The 22127-nt window shown below is 33.4% G+C and overlaps 1 protein-coding gene across 1 annotated transcript in view; it reads left to right on the top strand.

Annotated features, from left to right (window-relative positions):
- The window catches only part of LOC111041543, an 82103-nt gene extending 61619 nt beyond the window's left edge, over positions 1-20484 (top strand). The window contains exons 4-11 of the mRNA XM_022325837.1: positions 948-1101; positions 13128-13345; positions 13897-14033; positions 14204-14358; positions 15177-15255; positions 16022-16184; positions 16612-16777; positions 17779-20484. Of these exons, the coding sequence (XP_022181529.1) occupies positions 948-1101; positions 13128-13345; positions 13897-14033; positions 14204-14358; positions 15177-15255; positions 16022-16184; positions 16612-16777; positions 17779-18014 (1308 nt within the window). The 3' untranslated portion in view covers positions 18015-20484. The remainder of the gene's footprint in view (positions 1-947; positions 1102-13127; positions 13346-13896; positions 14034-14203; positions 14359-15176; positions 15256-16021; positions 16185-16611; positions 16778-17778) is intronic.
- Positions 20485-22127: the final 1643 nt, after the last annotated feature.

The raw sequence follows: 22127 nt of genomic DNA, 5'->3' as shown, positions 1-22127 counted from the left end.
ACACGCCCGAGTATATTTTATACGGAGCGATAAAATAATAATATTATATTGTTTAATGACGGTAAATTATGCCATTAGCGGATTGTCGTGTACGGAGAGTATATTATTATCACAGGCGTCCGCGGTAATCGTTTAGGTGTTTAGACGACCGAACTGTCCGAGAAAACCTAAAGGGTAATTGCGAACGACGTTAATGGAACATGTCCGGATTCCGCGGCGGTGGTCGTCTTCCCACAGGCCCACAGCTGTGTGGGCGTGGGTATGCAACACGACACACACACACATAAAACATTATGTTTGATATTATATTACCGTATTGTACGCCACCGCGTACATTACCTAACCCGGTTTCCGGTATAACGGTGACGAGTACATTTCTATAATACACGATATATTTTGTAATCTGTGGCAATAACAATAACACCTAATAATATTATAATAGTCCATCATGGACCATCATCCCATTCGCCGCGGATGTTCGGCTGGCCTCCACCTAGGCTGCGGCGATGGGTAGGCGCGATTGCACGTGCACGCTCCCCGGCCGCGGTGCTTTGAAAAATTGTTGACAAACGCGTTTTTCCATTTTTTTTTTTTTTTTTTTTGTTACCTTTATTCTGGGAACTGAGTCAGATAAATATTTATTTTACGTCATAACTTACTGTAATAAACAAAACGCTGTTTTTCATAAGCTGTACACGCAATACAAAATATTTTAGTGCAGTTCTACAGCTGCAAGATTGGTAAAAATAATAGCTGTACTAAATTTTGTATTTTTTTTTTAAATATTAAACATGTCTTAAGTTATTATTATTACGTAAATACACTTTGCATTTTTTCATCTTAATTGTCATCGAAGCTTGTGTCAGTTTGCAGAGCATTAACCTCGCATTATTACTTTTATCGGGAATTGCTTAAATTAACCCGAAAACTTTTTCGTCGTTTCACAGGTGTTGTTCGTCGGCGACAGTTATGTGCCAGTCACCACTCAGCTCCGGTCCAGACCCATATCGCCTGCCGACTCGACCGTGCTCGATTGGAGACTGCAAACCGTGGAAAGTTGGGACGGACGGCGGCACGGCAACAACAAGACGCGTGTGCAACGTACGTATTTCGTTTTCCTCTTATCATACAAAATATCTATGATGTGTAAAATATGTTATCAGGAAAAAATATAAGTGCTTTACCGGGCAATGTATAACTGCGAATACAAACAATTAATTTATAATATTGATCATTGATTTTGTTACATTTCGACATATTACACATATTTTAAAAACATTTTACTAAAAAATCATAATTATAAAGTATTTGTTGAAAAATATAAAAATGTTAAATGTTAAATGTTAAATAGTATAATAATGCAAGTTACTGTATACAGAGCGTTTCAAAAATGACATGACATTATATTATACAATTATATCGAATTTAATTTATAATGAAAATAAAACAGTAATATAAGTTAACTTGTTATCGAAATTCCATGAATAATATATAATTATAAATTTTATAATTATTTTTTTTTTAAATTGATCTTTAGCTTCGGTGACATGGGTCATAAGTTTTACATTACGCATTATGTTGTATGTATTTATAGTTATAATTCGACGGCAATAAAGTAGAGGAAACCGTATGAGTGTTAGGACTTACGACAAAATTGTATTACTATAATTGCTGTAAAATATGCACAATACGTTATAATTTAATAAAATAAATGGTCAATATTATAAATTATTTGTTTGTAGTCGAGGTTTGTATTACAATGTCAGGACCACATTTCCCAGGTAGAGCCACATTGCTCGTTATACTAAATATGCTTATAATAATATTACTTCGTGTAAGCATTTATCGTATTTACATGACAATTTCGGTTTAAAAATAAATTACTTACAATATACTACAATTATTACTATAGAAGTAACTAATAATAAAAATGTAAGTTACTTAGGTACAACTAATTAATTAATGGTGATTGGTGGGTCAGATTCGGTGCAAATTACAAATCAAATTCTCAATCACCTTTTGTGGTGCAAGTCATACGCATAATATCATACTTACGTATTTTGGTTCAAACAAACAACTAGTTTTCCCTTCATTAACCCCCTCCACTCGACCCAATTTCGGTAGGTATCGACAGTTGGATATCAAATAATACATGACACATCGGCCCTGAAATTCATCATCCCAAGAGAAAATGCATCTTCCACGCCTTTTTTTCTTATTTCCATGTGTAGGACAGACTTGATCGGATCGGTTATAATACGATTCGTACATTTTCGAAGGACATAATATAATAATAATTATCATTTCGGTCGGTATTTGTAAGCTATCAAGACTGTTTTCACGGACGGTATTACCATACAATGATAATGCTGACATCGATTGTCGTTGCGTATAAAGTTTCACCAGAAACCTATCTCGACTCAAAACGGCCTAACCACGAGTAGTTACTTGACCATGTTCATAGAAAATACATTTGTGACAGAACCACGGTACCCGAGACGACCGGACGTCCGCTACTGACACAACCAGCTTTTGTTACAGCCACAGCAGTTGCGAAACGGCGTGCGATTAGGATTTATCCCAATTAGCACATAACGCTGACCAAATCCACTTCACGACTATAATAATATCTGTTTTCGTTTGTGCTCTGTTGCGATTATTATCGCTATTATTATTATTATACTTCATAATATTATTGTATTACGTCTTGTACATACGCAAATCTCGCCACGGGTCTTGTATATTCCCGCTCTGCGTATTATTATGATAATATAATATTGTTATGTTATTATAAAGAGGCCATCGCGATAAACGCGAGTAACATTGAAGCTGACGTCCGTTCCTTAGACTTTATGGCCACTGAACCGACTCAGATAATAATATTATTAATTATTATTGTGTATAAATGGTTAATGGTTATTATTATCGCCGTTGCCGCAGCCGTTTCCGACGCATAATCTCAATAACAGAACTATATAATCACGATAGTGCGAACTTTCACTTGTTTTCCAACGAGGCGTTTGATTATATTATTATTATTATTATTATTTATTGTTGTTATGTGAAGTGATGGCCACGCAATACATATTCTGTTCGTCTCCTTTCTTCTACAGAAAATAAAATAAATATTTCGGGGAGTAGACACTTACCAGAGTACCTGCACATGTGACACAATGGGGTCGATTGAGTGGGGTGGAAAATATTTTAGGAAGACAACATTTTTCAAAGATGGTTTTGGGTTGTGCTTTTCTATGTTATTATTGTTGTCCATTAAAATTATTAGAAAATGGCTAGGTTCCTTGGAAAATGTATTAGCTACAACGGCATATCAAAACGATGTTAACAAATTATTAACCATATGATTATTATTCCTTCTTAATTTGCTTGAACAGAATAGTTGTGTAGTGTCTGAGTTGTAAAATGAAATAAGGCTTTTACATTTTGAAAAAAATTACTATCCCTTGATATTATTCATATATATATTATTCATATTGATCAAATTTGAGTGGAAGGTGAAGCCCACTCCCCAAGCATCGATCCTCAAAAAAAAAACAAAAACCATTTATCAGTACGCCAATAACTACTACTCATGAGTGATTAAATCAAATATTTTTAACGTAATTTAAATATAATTAAAGAAATAATTATTTAACATAAATAATTTTCATTTATTAAAATATGTAGGTACACAGGTATTAATTTATGTATTTTTAATTACAATTAAGTAATATATTCCATAGCTGTTATGCAGTATAATAGTAATAGAAATAATACGGTGTATAATTAATCAATTTAATTTAATAGGTACCTATAATGTTATTCAGTTCAATTTTGCGTAACAAAATTTGAATTTTATAAAAAAAAACAAGTGCCCCTCCTCCTCCCCGCTTGTCTTAAAAATAATAGTATCTACCTAAACATAGATCACCGGCTCTCAAATAATAGAACTATAAAAACTATTAGAAGAGCTCTATCCGCCCTGTGACCTCCGTCAACACCAAATCGAGCACTAATAATAATATTAATATGGTGTACGCGTCATAATGTCTATGGAAGTAGTGTGCAGTGCATGTGTGTGTGTGTGTGTGTGTGTGGTGAGTGTGTGTGTGTGTGTCGTTTTCCCGGTACGGAGATTATAATGTTATTATATTATGAGTGATTAGTATATGATAACTATATGGTGTACGTACACGCATTATGGGGCCATTCAATTTTCCCGAATATAATAATAAATTATATTATTGTGCTTTGGAGGTCGAACCGTAAAATTCGTCGTGTCGGCACGCTTAAACGCTTTGGCGGTTTTAAATATTTTCGTCATCCGCGCCAGACATACCATCCCTCTCGCCCGCCCGACCCACCTCCAAAAGGAAACAAAAGAACCCCTACAGGCCGACTACCGCATTAGACGATCATTATACAACGACGTTGACGACTTAATGCCCGAGTCACGTGCATTAAAAAATAACAACAGCAGTATATAATAGTATGATGAAAAAAAACTACTTTTGCCCGTCGCAATCGTACACGCGGTGGATGATAATAGGCTTATTGTAAGCACGCGTTTAACTGTGAGGTCGTACGCGAGATGCGATTCCGCAGGAATGGACAAAAATATAAAAAGAATAGAAGATTCGTGTTTATTCATTATTGTATATTATGTGCAGATGAAAAAAAAAAACGTTCTTGCACACGTCATTAGCCGTCTACGGGATTATTTTCACGACCAGTTTATATAGGGTGATTTCTTGTCGTTTTACCTGGACGTTTTTGTTTTGTTTTTTTCTGATAACAAAGTACTTAATGTTTTATACGATGTCTATATGACCAGTGTATTAACCTACCTACCAATTACCGGAGATATTTATTAGCATTTATTCCAATTGCAAAAATAATTTCAAACTTTATTATATACTTACAAATATCTCTTGAGATATAGTCTGCATGTATTCGATAATACATAAATATATAGTCACCTCACGTTTACATAAACTTACAATAATTAGAGCAAGGACATTCGTGTATCCCCATATTTTTGTTGGTGATGTTCATCGTACCATACTTAGTTAGTAATCTCAGTACAAAATATAGTTCACAACGTTTGTGATCCAATAATTTGTTGTGCATATTGTGACATTTTGTATTTTGAGGAAATGTTTCGGATTTTGCGGGTACATTTTGATTTTTAGTGCATGCTTTGAATGTTTATCATCAAAATCAAGCACTTCGCACTTCGTAGATTTTTTTCTGAAATCAAGGTCACCAATTCTTTAATTAACCTGTGAATTTGTCTCATAGGCCATCCATAGAGAATAATTTCTATCATAATGATAATAATGAGTATAAAATAGGTGCATATTTGATGGTTTTTTAGTGTATTATATAAAGTCCTTGCTCTGTAATCATAACAGTATTATTTTATTATACCAACCTAATTATCTAGCCTTACTGTGCTGGCCCTACGTGGACTTTGCGTTGCAGGGTTTGGTTCATCAAATGCATCATCATTTACAAACTTGCCAACGGTTGTAAGCCAATCATATTATGTAATAGATGGAGTCGATTTTTAAAATTGACAACATTAGAGTCTACCGAGGGTGCAGGATACAATGTGCAGTGGTCTACGAGGATAAGGATGAAGAGTCCACGGACCCTTGAGCCGCCCATATTATTCTGTGCACACACGACATAATGACAATACACACGTAAACACTGCAATACTATATATGCATGGTAAACGTGCAGAGGATGTGAAATTAATAATGATGATGGTGTCTGCGCCACTGTATTATTATTGTTGTTGTTGTTGTTATTATTATTATTATTATTATGCATATTATGTTATGTATATTATTGTAGTATTGTATTAATATAATACAACGACGCATCGTCATCGACTACGACGATGACGATAATATTATTATACGGCCGAGATGAATATATTTAATTTTCGTGTACAATTTTCACGGGCCCGTGTTTAAATATTTGTGAACTGATTTAAAAATCGTCGGCGGCGGAGGTGGTATAGGCGGTGTATACCTATATCTATCTATGTATAGAAATAATAAATATACACACACACACCTTCGAAGTTGGTGGGGACGCGGTGGCCAAACCGTGAAATTCGTACTCGTTATTAAATAGCCCTATTGAAAGAAATTAATGGACCATAAAGTATTATTTTTAAGTCTCCCACGGGGTCCACAACCGCAAATTATTCGTCGTCGTCGTCGTCGTCGTCGTCGTCGTCCTGTGTACTCGAGGTAATAATAGGCAGAAGTGCTGTACAATACTATTATGGTAGCAATATTATACTATTATTATAGACGTACAGACGTATGTCGTATGTGTATCCGAATCGACGAGAAGATCGGACGATTTGTCTAAAGCGGCTACGGGACATTTGCATAAAGATTCGTACGACAGAAGAAATATTATATTTAAGGACCTAACGAGCTCGTCCCGAATTTGATCACATAAGTCAGAACACTAAGATCGTACAACAACCACGACCGTGGTAACATGTTGATACTAACTATAATTCAGACTGCCCATTTTATAGTTTGTCTATAATACTACTACTGGTGCAATATTTAGAACCAATTCACCTCTTATTGCGAAATCGAAAAAGGATAATATTTTAAAGGATATGTCATATCTGTTTTTGAATATATTATTAGTAGGTAAGTATTTACTTTGAAATTTCGTGTGTTCGAAAATATATTTTTTTCCTTTTTTGGCGTATACTGTTTTGTAATGTAATACGTGATTTTCTTGAGCAGTCTGCAGTGTGAGAGAATCTAGGTGAGGGGGAAGATTTAAAACACACAATGAACTCAACCACCTGCAACCACATGTCAAACAATTATTAAATTGAATTCAAAACTATAATAATTTATAAGAGATAAACATTTAGAGATTTTTGAAATTTACAAGGGGGAGGGTGGAATAAAACAAGCTTGGGAAACATTGACCTAGAGGAAATTGTCAGCAGTCATTTATTTATCTCTCTGTGGTCGTTTGTAGGTTTTTAAATCAAAAAAATCGTGGTTAGAAGTTTACAACATCCTGTTAAATTGTTCTAACAGCTGATCGCTTACGCTGTTCTCAAGGTACAATAGTTTAGCTCAGTTACATTTTTGTGTGTTCTTAAATTCAATTTTTGGGAATCTCACAGACAGACAGACAGACAGACGTGCGGTTGGTTCGATTGTTACGCGCTGGATTGTCGATTACCACTTAACTGTAACGGGAGATGATATGAAACGATGCAGCAGTTATACAGCTATAATATCGTTAAATAGTAAACAGCTGGAGGTCCGTTAGGAATTGACATTTTAACTTTGTGAAAAAAATCAATGTATATAAATATCGATGGCAAGTGGGAACAGCGATGGCGGTGATAACCGATCGATAATTTTCTATTTTCTAGCAATTTAATGTAGTTGTGCATCGAAGAACGCTATCATTGGAACTACTTCATAATGACACACTATATATTATTATTATAATATGATATATTTTACGGTCTGGTTTTTTTCGTTTTGTTTTTGTCTAAAAGCTTGCTGATAAGTGTACCCGGTACCGGTTATATTATTATTATCTGTGTGTGCAGGATTACGGATTTAATTTGCTTGAAAATGTGTCATGGATTTCCTTAAACCTTCACAGCGTCCGAATTAAAAATCGGTATCATAAAAACGGCGGGTCTGCTCGTAAAAAACATTTAATAACAGTTCTAAATGTTTGCGTCGTCTGAACTATAACAATATTATTTTAATAGTTCTAAGTGTATTTAAATAATGCATATAATTGTTTTTTTACTAGCCACGTTACCGTTATGGTATATTATTATTTATTGTGGTATACGTACTGTGCATTCTGCGATGAAGAAAAAAACACTACACATATGTTATAGGTAACTCCTGGATACAAATTAATAAAAAATAAGTCGTATATTATAGTACACCAGCATTTTTGTTTGTGGACGGTTTGGGGGGAGGATAACACTCTCCGAGCCTACGATAGAAATTAATAGCCATATTGCACGTTCATATACAGGGTGTTTAAAAATTATTCATCTGATTTAAGAAGGTTATAAATCTGAATATAAAAAATATTAATATACATTTATTCGAAAAAAAATTAAAAATTGGGTAGATCATTTTGAAAACCGGTGTTGCATACTAATAATATTCATAAATTCAACAAAACGTCACTGTCGCTTCATATTTGAAACGCTGTCAGGGGATAAAGCAAAAATAAAAAAACGAGATTTCATTGCGTTTTTGTATTTATCATTCGTACCAGCTGCATAATAGTGCATTCACAATAAATATAATATATATGTGTATGAAAAGTGCATTAGGCGCAGTTATCGAAGTGTCACGGGTAATCGGCACGGAAGAAAGTATTGGGAATGTTAACATGTTTCATATATGTCATTTTACAGATGCCCCGGCTTTGTCTTAGAAAAATGTTTATTTGTAGGAACATATTATATATTTCGTTCACTAAAAGTTACATACACCATGGTTTTTAAAATGATGTTTTGTTGTATTACTACACGTCTACACAATATGTACTGCTTATTTATATTATTTAATTTAATGTAGGTATATAATTTTATTACTGAGAATGTAGTGCACTAAAAACTGCAAATCAAACAAAAAACCATGCTCAGACATTTGTAAAAATATCAAAATATTTAAACACTTTCAATTTTACATAAGCTGCAGAAAGCTGAATGATTTTTTTTTAATGTACTTATATTTATATTTTAAATAAACCTTTTTAGTATTTATTTAAACAAAAAACTATAAATGCAATTTTAACAAGAATAGGTACTTATTATAATATAGACTTTATCGGTCTTGTATTACAGCTATTAAAATATGAAAAATTGATTGAATAAAATCGTTTGTACATCGCCAAATAACAAATAGGTTATACACTTATACATTTCGAAAAAACTTATAAGTTAAGTACATTATAATTGCCTCTCAAATAAAATATAACAAGACCTCTGCTCTGAGAGGGCAGTTTATATCAGCAAATTTAAATCTTCGACATATTTAAATACGAATTCAAAGAACTAATAAATTACAGGCTCCGTGTCAGTGTTTTCGTAATTTGGAGATTGAAATTGGTTTCGCACAATTTAATACCAAAAACAATCATTTATACATCACCTGTCCGCGATAGATCGCTCAGTCTATAGATCATTTCACTGCATTTCCTCTCGCTCAACCCGTATCCATCTTCATCGTCTATTCCGGATGGCTTCGGCTAATTGCACCTTAGCGATCGTGATTTCCGCGTAAATGAAACACTATACGACCCGGTCGAGTTATCGTAATATATATTATCATGTCACCGTCAACGATGATGATAAATTCAGGAAATAACTATACATATTATTTTCAAATGGAATTTCCTAAATTTCTTCTCAAGTCATAGCTAAAATGACTGAAATGTGTATCCTACATTACAAACCTTTGCTATACTTGAAATTGCTTATTGGGATTTCTTATAAGTTATAAACATCGCCTAACAGCTTAATAGATTGTCTATACTGTTGTAAGAATTATTGTCTAAGTTTTATGAACGTTTCTATTTATAATTTTAATGTTACTGATGAGATTCAGATCGACTTGCTCGACTCGTACTATGAGCCTATATTGTCTAATCCTATTCAGACATTTCTTTTTAATACTACACGACCCTCATAGCATAGTGTATACAATTTTTCTGGGACCTAAATCTATGCCTGACAAAAGGATATATTATAACTTACTCTTTTCGGGAAGCATCGGGTATAAATTGTATACGTGCGATCACCGGCATTTAAAAAATGAAATGTAATAGACTAAATAAGTATAATAGTTGTGCACCAGTCTCAGTAATAATATATTTAATTAAAAATGCCATTTTAGTTATTTACCATGTAAATAAATAAATTATAACAATAATGCATTTTGTTGTTTACAAATGTAATCTTTATAAAAAAAAAAAAAACATTTGTTATTATTGCATTGGGAACACCTAAAGAACATTAGTCATATTGACTCTATAAGTATATAACTAAATGCTCTTCGGGGCGTATAATCATAAAATAAAATAAAATAAAATAAAATAGCTCATAAGTCGTCAATATTCATGTTTTTGAAATCTTTGCATATACTTTTATAGTTTTTTAAATATTTCGTTAAGCATTGACAGCAATTAACTAGAAAACTATTTATCATTTAAATTCTTTCATAAAAAAAATTAACCACCACCACACGATAAAGTCATATTATAATGTCTTGGAGGGACGGGGCAAGCTGAGTCGACAAAATACTCACGAACGGTCGTCGATGAAAGACTAGTACAGACAGACTACATTGCCCGAGGACGACCACGTTTTGCGCAACATATTAAACAACGATTGTTTATTTTTTGCTTCTCGCTTTTCTTTATTATTTTCGATCGCCGGTCGGCAGACACTATGAATTTACTTCCTCGAATTGCCCAGTCAACACGAGACAATTGCCATTGTATATATAGGTGTACTTACGCCGAGACATGGCGAATAAAAACAGTAAGTTGATGTCTTCCGAGATAAACTCACAAAACTTTATAACGCGCCCGCGTCGAAATCGTCGCAAACAGCATAAACAAAAGTTACGTTTCGAATTAAATTTTACCCGCGCATACAATCCGTAGGTATTTAATAGGTATCTACGCAAACGGTTCTTGGAATGAGGTTCGTAGCTGTTTTAAGCGCGAGTTTTAAAATCATGAAAATGTTCGACCGTTATGAAACAAATGTGTGCTGGTCGAAAAAAGTGCAGACTGGAGCTTAAAATAGCTTGGAGGTAAATTAATATAACAATGCGATAAAGTATACCAAAGTATAACAATATTTTATTGTATTAAACATAATGAATAACAGTAACGGTGCATAACTTATTAAACATGCTGTAGAACTGCGATTCGGGCCACTCGTTGAAAGTTGAAACAATAAATTATACAAAAAATGCAACTATTTCCAAGACATCGTTTAATTGTTCTTATTCTTTATTACACTCAAAGAAAAATGGTTGGGTATTCATGTATCCGTAGACTATACAAAGTTTGATGCTGCTGTAGCGCAGCCAAACATGTACTGTCGTGGTCCAAACTCAAAAGAATATATTTTTTATTTTGCCTTTATATTATACACTGTAATTGTTAAATAGATATTATTATAATTTTTTCTTTTATTAAAGAAAAAGAATCGATAACTTGACCGTTGGCTTGTTTTATATAATATATGGTCTTAAATAATTTAAATGAAATTGTACAATTCAATGTCTTTCATAAATAAAATTATGGTACATATTATTATTACAATCTACATAAACGACAAATAAAATTTATCACTTGATGTAAATACTGAAATAAGTGAACTATTATGTAATATCCTTTCATAATATCAGTATTATTATTAGAAACGAATAAAGTCCATAACAATATAATCGTATTAGAATTTGAAATAATGTTAACTTCTTGGAAAACTTGATACATAAATATCTACGATTTATTGATTACGACAAAGCGAGAAAAAATTCACTAAAAATGTTTTCTCCCAATACTGAATCTGGACTGTCGAAAAGTAGTGTTCTACACGGAGATTTGGCAAGTTATATACCGAAAAACCGTGCTTACGATGGGTGTTAGAGAATAAACACTACTCGGTTAGATAAATTTGGAATTATTCTATTACGCTGTGGATGACGTAATAATTATAATAATAATAATAATATAATATAGTACAACGACGAGTGACCAGAGCTGCACAAAATTGGCTTTTCGGATGAGCGTTTTGAACGGTAAAAGTAATTATGACAAGCCGAGACATAGTGTAAATTCGTTGGTACTTTAAACGTTCAATTTAATCGAAAATAATATTAACATAATGACAGAAGTCCGAGATAATTATGAGTTCACGAGAAAAAACCCAAAAAAAACTGACAATAAAATAAAAATACCAAATTAGGTTATACCCATTTGGTGGTTATAACGACGTATAACAGTGGATACCTATTTTTGTCGTTAGACCCTACAGGCAAATTAAGTATATAATATTTTAAAAATATTAGGTATTTTCTCATACTCTAAAATGTCGATGTTATTCATTTCGACCACATCGACATATTATCAGACCACATAAATTAATATTAATAATGACAAAATAAATTGTCTATTAATCCGTAATCGTCGGCCATTGTCCGTACGACTGTTTATTATTAGATATTAAAAGCGGTGATATATGCGATAGGTATTTTAATACTATGTCGCTGTCATGACGAAATCCATTTGCAAAGGACACTTTTTTTTAAAAATCCCTTCTGCAGGAAAAAAATATTTCCGGAAGAGCGCATCACTTCACTCAAATTTACTGCATTAAAAATAAAACTACTCCCAATGGCCTATGTTGTCGAGGGTTTCCCCCTAAAAAAAAAAAAAAATAATAAATAAATAAAAGAGCTTTGACACTGTCCACTGAAAATTATTCCGATTGAGATAACGTCAATTTTCCGGTACCTATACCATTGTCTGGGCTAACGGGGGAAAAACAAAATTAATTTCATAATGTTATATTGTTGTTTTTTGAAGCGGTTGAGTCATCGTAGGTATTATAGGTATATATTTTCGAAGTCTGGCATTCACTATTATAGCTCCATGCTTATAGTTATTAATGTTTTTTAACCAAATCATGTAAATACTGTTCATCATTAGATTAACTTTGAACTCGAAGAGTAAACTTACTAGCCGATAAACAATAATCGCTTAACTCGAGTAACTCAAGTTAATTTTTTCCATTAAAATAATACATTTTCCCTGCACTTTTGAAAATCATCACACGTATAATATTATTATGTGTCTTGCTGATATTCACAAATGTCGTTAATGATAATAAGTGATTATTATTGGAATCATTATTTTCATCCCTACCAATATTATTAATTATTATACTATCGCCATCCATGATGAAATGCACATTATATATTAATATCATATTATGTTATTTCAATACCTATTACATTATTTTATTATAATTTATTTTTATTTACGTGTTTTTTTTTCAATCTTCCCCTCAGACATCGAAGCCGAGTGCCAGGACGATTACATGAAAATTCGCATTGGTTTCAACGGCTCATTTGGCGGTCTGCTGTACTCGTCCGGATATTCGTACGACCCGGATTGCGTTTACATCAACGGCACTGGTCGGGATTACTACGAGTTTTACATACAGCTGAACCGTTGCGGTACCTTGGGAAAGAACTCCAGACAAGAGGACGCTAGGAAAAACCCAGCTGTAAGTTTCAGAGACTACAATGTTATATCACCCACATAATATTATGCAATATAATATACTTGTGTGCATAATCGTCTATACAGTATTAATCAATTTGAGAAAATAAAGTTAATTTTAAAGTTTTGGTTATCGTGTACTATAATATCAATGAGTTAAATATAAATTTTAATATGAAGGGGATTACAGTCGGGCCGCGCTTTAAGAACAACATATAGGAAAGTTGAAATGACGGTATTTTGGTTACTTATCAGTGTGTGACAAGTGAACGCACTTTGGAGTGTGATCGGGTTCGGATTTGAATTAAGAACGAATTTTCGATCAATTTATATTCACATAGGTATCTCCATTGACATTAATATTACTGTCATCATTTTTATGCCACGATAAAACGTCATATCGTCTGACGAAATGCTTTACTCTGCACTTGGTCCGATTTTATTTTTGGGGCTATTGAGCATAGTATGTCATCAACATCACGATATAATATAATAATAATGATATCGAAATATATCTGTACGACTTTATCTGATGGACTTTGTTTTTGTTCCCAGAAAAATCTCATGTGGAACACCGTAACCGTGCAATACAACCCGCTGATCGAAGAGGAATGGGACGAACACTTCAAGGTGACCTGCGAATACGGCTACGACTTTTGGAAGACTGTGACATTTCCGTTTTTAGACGTTGAGTACGTGTACACGATATCCGTTTGATAATAATGAACTAATTGTATAATTTAGTCATAGTGTATTATTTTATGACCCGACACAAATAATCATAATAATAATTACAACAATGACAAATTTTTTTTCACATCGATAAATTGTGTTAACTTTGTCTGGTCTTCCGTTTTTGCAGAGTCGCCACCGGCAATCCTGTCGTCTTCACGCTGTCGCCGCCCGAGTGTTACATGGAAATACGGTACGGCTACGGCACCACAGGAAACAGGGTGGGCGGACCCGTACGCGTGGGAGACCCGCTGACTTTGATCATCTACATGAGAAGCAAATACGGTAATGATCGAATATTGTTAATAATAATAATAATAATAATAATAACAACAATATTATGGCGGTGGCCAGTGGCGGTAGCGCTTTCTTGATCAAAGTGACGATTTTGGCATAATTCTCTGCACCGTTGATCTCCCTTTAATGGATATAAACCGAGCGTAGTGTATACGAGGGTGGTTCTCAAATTGGTATTATACCTATATTGATCGGGCAAGCCAAATTTTTGTTTTAAATTTTCACTATACTCTGGTTGAAAAAAATCGAAATTTCTTAAGTTCAACGCTGCAGTGATACATTTTAGTAACCGATTTTCACTTCGGCTACAGTTAAGTTAAGATGTGGACATAATAACTTACATTTCGAGGGGTAAATCAATAGTAATACACGTGACTGAATCACGGTGTTGACGATGTTCCTCTTTCTCGAAAGATTGTCTACTTTCGTGGCAATCATAACAACAACAATATCGTTATTGTTGTTGTCGTAACAAGAGGTTACGGTCGTGGCCGAGCGGTTTTACATTCGGCTCGCTTGCACTGGAATTACGTACACCTGTGCACCCCTCAGACATGGTTTTTAAATCCTTTCATCTTAATGTCGACGCACACACTACTCCTGCAACATGTTGCATAGAAAATCGCATAAATGTGCACTGCAGTCTCCGCCGCAGCGAGGTGTAAAACGCGCGCACAGGTGTTTTCCTCCGTCAACCTAGCACTATGTCGGCACTCGAACGCCGTTAAATATTATTAATATCGAACAAAATTAATATTGTTATTTTACAACGATAATGTCAACGGTTTTTCCGGATGTGATTGCAGATGGTTTCGACATTGTGGTGAACGATTGTTACGCGCACAACGGAGCGCAGAAGAAGATTCAACTCATCGATCAATACGGGTGAGCGAATAATAATATACAGCAACTTTTGACATTACCTATCACAATATTCAGTGAAATAATAATATTACGTTAGGTAGTCTTGTAACCGCGCTGTTTACCGCATCCGGCCGTGTAACCGGTCGGGTGACCTTACCTCCAGGTACTTGATTCATCCGTTTGTGTACCACATATCGTGGATACTTAGAGTCAAACATGAATAAACAATACATTTTTAAGAGGACGTTTTACCTCCGAGTTGTCAGTGTATAGACACACTTACCAAATGAAAAAAACATAATAATTCCGTTATCAAAAAAGTGCATGACAAATTATAATGGTTATAGCTGTCTTGAAAGTAATATGTAAAATGGAAATTAAATGTGTAAAATATTAAAAATCTGATATTGCACTTCTTTTTTTCCGAAATAATGTTTTCTTTAGATTTTCAAACGTAGTTACTAGTTAAAACAGTAAAATAATCAATCGGTGTCACATTATTATTTGGTTTAATATTCTACATTATTATTTTGAAATACTATGCCAACACGATGACTAAGAGTACACGACTACCAGTAAAAATGGTGTGTTTGGAATTGGTGTTTAAAATATATATTTAATTTTTTTAATTTAAATTGTTCATGTGATGTCGTTAATACTGTTTATACTAAACCCTTCATAAGCGTTTTTCCAAAACGGTTGTAGCCCCTCAACGTGTGCTAGGAAAAGTTTCAAACAATGCGTTTTTGAACTCTGACTTTACGAAAATGTTGTCTATTCTTCGCAGGTGTCCCGTCGACGACAAGCTGATCAGCAGATTTAGAGGATCGTGGAGCGAAAGCCAAGTGTTTGAGACCCAAGTGTTCGCCTACATGAAAACGTTCAGGTTCACCGGGTCACCGGCACTTTACATTGAATGTGACGTCAGAATGTGTCACGGCAGATGTCCGGTAAGTCACCACAACCGAATTTGAATATTAGGCTGGTCGTTTGAACGAACGGTACCTAGTAAATTTGACCAGAAACGTTTCATCAGTAACTATACACTATACGCTGTACAGCAATATATTTTATTTTAATACATTTAATGAAAACGGTTTCGCTTTAACTTTTTAAAACTTAACTAGTTATTTAATTTTCTAATTAACTTGATGACGTATCTTCTAGTTCAATAGGCCGTTGAAATACCTTAGCATGTTCCTGTTGATTTAAAAATAATCAATGGAATTAATATTAAATATGTTTTGAAATTATTGGTTTTAATGGTTTTATAATACTATGGAATATACGATTATAAACATAATACTCTGCACGTTTCACTTACCGTATTGACTCTCGTATAGAACGAAATCTGACCTTCGGTTTGCTATTTTACAGAGTCAACCGTGTCACTGGAGGAATGCCAAGAGCGTATCGAAGAGGTCCACCGACGTGGAGGTAGCTACGACCCCGGCAGCCCTTTCGCAGAACATCAACTTGTTCCAGTCGTTGAGAGTGCTTCAAGAGGGCGAGAACGGCGAAGACGCAAGTGCACTTAGCAACAGTGAGTACTCACATTTTATTGTTGTTATTGAAATTATTACAACTTATATACTCATCTGCATAACCTCCTAAGTCCCCAAGTATTATTCAATTCATTCGCCTTAACCATAATTGCATAATATTACATATTGGTTAGACTATTGTTCATTAATTCAGTGGTAGTCCATGACACCTGCACTGACTGATATTGTGGCGTTGGTGAAGTTGTGTTCACCACACAGATGGCCGACGGTCATATGAGGGCTGGGGGAAAGGTATCTCATGCCGTGAATTTTCTCAAAAATATATTATGATAAAACCCTATTTTTTAAACCCTATTTTCATCAAGGTTGATACAGTGGTAACGACACGATTTTAGGACAAAATAGTTGTTGTTTCATGCCGCTTAAAAACTCGATATAATAATTATATATACATTCCTTTTCCGGCCTAATTTTTCGCCAATCGCTGACACGTTTCACACGGACTTATAGCGTTATGTGTCGTTAAACTTCTCCTGCAACTAATGACAGCCAATATTCGAAACATCACATCAATGTGCACGTTTCATATTATTAGCATATAGTTGTGAACATTTCTGAATCTATGGAGTAATTATGACTCTATAAAAACTAATGGATGTCGGATCGAGAGCAAATATATTCAAATATTATTAAAATCAAGCAATTCATAATAAAATATAAATTATTAAATTTTTCTAGTTAAGTGGTGTAGAAAAGAATTCATTTTCTCAATTATTTGACTCGTTTACAGTTTTATTTTTCTTCGGAAAGATGAAAAAAATTCTAAAAGGGGACTACAATTTTCAAAATGATTCACCTTTGCGTACATTCTTAAGGCATTACCTCAGTACGTTCAATCCAAACTAACTGACGCCCACCATGCGATTGTCCTACATTTTTGCCAAATTCCGTGACTCAACCCTACCCCCCTCCCGGCCCTCCCTCTAACTCGCATTGTGGAATATAACAATATTATAATATTATACTTTACGATTTGCAGGAACCACCGGATACTACACGGACAACAGCCAGAATTCAGTGTGCGTGCGGTCTGGTTTGCTGGCCGGTCTGCTGGCCCTCGCCTCCACTGTGCTGTGCTTTTTGAGCTTGGCACTGACCGTAATGTGTTACCGGTCCAAGCGATTGGTCAAGGGATGCGCCGACGATCCTGCGCACCACGTGATCGCGGCCGCGCCGGCGAGATGTTTCCTCACACACAAGGGCAGAATAAACTGAGGGGTGTCGACGTGGGTCGGCTGACTACCGGGGAGGGGGGTACGGCAATAGCAGCCTGTATTTTTACAAAATATCATCAGGTACAAAACACTTAACATAATATTATCATATCACATCGTGTATACAATACCACACTCTCATCACCACTCGCATTGAACATATAATAATATACTATTTTCTATATCATTTTTTTTTGTTGTTTAAAAATAGTAATCATTATTATTGTTATTATTATTATTGTTAATGTTGTCAATTATTGAGTTGTTAATTTCAGTCGGAATAGAAAGACGCTTAAGAAACACTGTATTACCTCGGGTTTAACGGTATTGCAGTGCAGACATATGTGCACCTGATCCTTGACCAGATCACGTACAGACAGGACGATTCGCATTCATTTTACATAAAATATTATCATAACATCAAGTTACGCATACGTGACGGTCGGACGATGTTTTTTCTTAGTCGCCAATCCGTTGTCCAGGGCAAACCTGCGGGGACTTCCTGTGCTCAGGATTGTCCTCGTCGTTTTCATTTGTCATCTCTAACTGTATAATTTAATATATAAAAAAATTAGGTTTACCCTCCTCCGAGTTTCGACCCTTTATACGTCTCCTACTGTTCAACTGAACATCTCTCGTCCTGTCTGTGTACGAACATTCGTCTGAAACACGTGGTGATGATGATGATAGTAATAATAATAATAATACTAACAATGATAATATTAAACCGTCCTTCCGATCATGTTTCGCTGCAGGACAGATATTATTTTATACTTTAAGTCAGGTTTAATGCACTATTTACACGAAATCAACGACCTCTTTATGTAATTTTTCAATCTTTTTCAATTATTATTATTATTAAGAAGAAGAGAATAAACAAAAATGGGCCATATACTAAGTAAAAAATAAAAAAAGTAATAAATAATATTGTATCAATTAATTCGTATACTTACTATAAATTATTATACTATAATATTATAGAAGTTGCTATTTGCCAATGCTAACAAGCGTGCAACATATGCGTTCATACTGCTTCGTTCATTTTCTCGAAAACATAATTACTATAAAAATATTATTAAATTTGGTTGTCCGGTCGGTGGCTTTTCTACATTATTACACAGTTTCGAATAGTAAACATATTTTTTCACACCGTCGACGGCGTATCTTTTCCGCACTCGGAAGATATTCGTGACAATATTATTATTATTATCAGCTGTTATTCAGTTTCTGTGACGAATGACCATTATGGTCATGGACCAACCGTGGTAACGATGTTATGACGTCGTGACTTCCATACTAAGTATTAACCTTCTGCAGGGTACTCGAAGACGTACGAAACGCCTAACAATGTCACACGTGACGGACATGTTTCATCTATATTTTAAGTACAGCGAGTGTAGGTACCACTTAGGTGGTGGTTAAGAGGAATTCACATCAATATCTCGACACAAAATATTACCTATAATATTGCAGTGAAGTATTTCATTGCTGTAGAAAATGGACGAAACACACTCGTAAAACTGTTTCGCTGTCGAACCGTCAGGATATAATATTATACCCACACTCCGCTCTATATCATAATAATTACGATAGGTCCCTCTCGATCTATTATATAGGTAGGTACAATAATTAATCATTTCGCTCACCCACCGTGTCTACCCACCCCTCGTAAACTCGCTCCGTATTTTATCACGCATGTCATTGTCGAATCATTTCGGTTACACATACGAGATGAAATCGTTCTAATAGTACCCTATCTAGTTAAACGTTATGTTATATAATAATATTAAACATATACATAGTATCTAAAGCAGTATCTTATATTATATTCAATATTGTAACGTTCTACGATAGTATTTTAAAAATATAATATTAATAATCCGTTACGTCGTCATTATATTATTATTATCATTCGTTCCAATAGCTGATGAATAACTTGAAAAAGAACAAGAAGTTTTCTTTTCACTTGTCGCTTGTAAATATTCATATAATATTATTATTGTATTAGAAACGTCTTCTTGAATAAGTTAGATGTGTATTTTATATTATAGGTAGATTTATATATACATATTATATATTTTTTTTATTCTGTGTTTGCGCGTGCGTAAACACGATATGTTAGAACAACCTCTATCTAACGAGCAACTAATTGATGCGAGCGACTAGAAAGTAAAAACGATCATAAGTGCCCGGATCGGTATTATCATTGGTTTCCCAAAATCATTTTTCATGTAAAAAATTATTTTTTTGCGTGGTCAGGACGAGTGAATTAGAATCTAATATCCAGTCGTGTGAAAATATTTCTGTCAGAAAATATTATGTTGTGCTCTTTATATAGGGGTTGTACTAACAGACCTATTAGTTTTTAAGCTCTGTACAGAGCATTTAGTGTTTTTGGTATAAAAACAAAATGCATTTTTTTATATCATAATTCCATAATGTTTATTTTTAATATTTATTATAATTATTTTATCATAACATTAGTAATTATATAGTATATATTATATTTATTTGATAAAATATATAATATATAAATATTTTTAGTAACCTAATATTATTATATTATGATACATTTATTTTAAATATAATTTTAGTATTGAAACTGTGCATTTTTCTTTTGTTTAGTAACCTTTTACATGATGTACTAATGTACCATCACCTTTGAGATATTATAATAATATTATACAGACCTATATATGTTATCGATTTCAATAATTTATGTTAGTTAATATTAAATCAATTTTTACAATAGACTATGATTGTATTTCTAACAATTTAGAGAATAGTGGCCTACTTTTAACTATAAAAGTACTTTCCACATCCATGGTTCACAAAATGTAAATATATTTTTAATATACCATTCCGATATTTAGTTGTAGATGCAATTATTAACAGAATAGTCTTAGTGTTGGTAAAATAATTAATGAAAATCCAAAACTTTTGAAGAATAATTATTTAGTATCCATGAAACATAATAATTATACATATCATATAATAATTTAAAAAAATATATAAATAAAATTAATGATATTTACTTATGAAACTCTTGACGACACTTGTAAATACAATAAAAAATGCATGAAACAGTTTTCGTATAAATCTTACTAGTTATTACGTATGGGCGTATTCAGTAATCATATTAAAATTGAGAACTGAGGATAACAATGACAACTTATTTAGACGAGTCACATTTAGTCCTTATTTAGGATTACTTGCAACTATAACAATTTAATTAAAATATGATATTATTATATTTTGTTTGAATATTGAATCCATCCGTGAAGTATGCTCCCTCCGCATTTTATCGAATCGATTTCCAACCGGTGACAATATTTTGCAGCTTATAAGTTAATTGCAATCAATGATTTATAATTTGAAGAATAATATTCCAGCTAAAATTTAAGTTTCAATAGATTGGAGAACATCTTACCGTGGCTCGTTTACTATTTTCTGTTATTAACCGTCAATTATATAAAAATATAACTTATAAAGGCATATTTATTTTAAATAAATAAATATTTTATATTTATAACTTTTGTAAAAAATAAAAAAATGCTCTAGAAAAAAATTAATAGCACAACATCTACAGCGTCTCCTAAATGTATAGTTACTATATAGTTGACAATACTTCTTTTACAACAATGAGAACTATGAGATCGTTCAGTCTTTTATCACGCATGACCCACATAGGTCGTGGTAGTGAGTAAATATGACTTTACAAATTTTTTGAGCGATAAAAAAACGTTTACTTAATTATTAGGTAATTGATAGTACGATATTTGTTATTTCATCTGCTAATATAAAAATACAAATTAAATTTAACTGTATAAATAATGGTTCATTATTTCAGCAGGTCAATTGAAACAATATATTTTAAAAGTCAAGTACCCCCTGTTCCCTTCCCACCACCAAATAAGGCCCCTGCCGTCATCGGTCAATTTTAATATTTTCCTTTCAGAATATAAGGTTGCAAAATGTTGACCCCAATTTTGAGCCAGTGTAACAACTGATGGATGGTGAAATAGCCCCTAACTCCATCAATTTAATCTTGAATTGTTTTGAAAATATTATACTGCAAATAATCAAACATTAGTTGAAAATATTTTCAAATATG

Source organism: Myzus persicae, unplaced genomic scaffold (genome assembly GCF_001856785.1).
Source record: "Myzus persicae strain clone G006 unplaced genomic scaffold, MPER_G0061.0, whole genome shotgun sequence".
Taxonomy (NCBI): Eukaryota; Metazoa; Arthropoda; class Insecta; order Hemiptera; family Aphididae; genus Myzus; species Myzus persicae.
The sequence above is the reverse complement of the archived record's forward strand: the minus strand, read 5'-3'. Positions and strand labels throughout refer to the sequence as shown.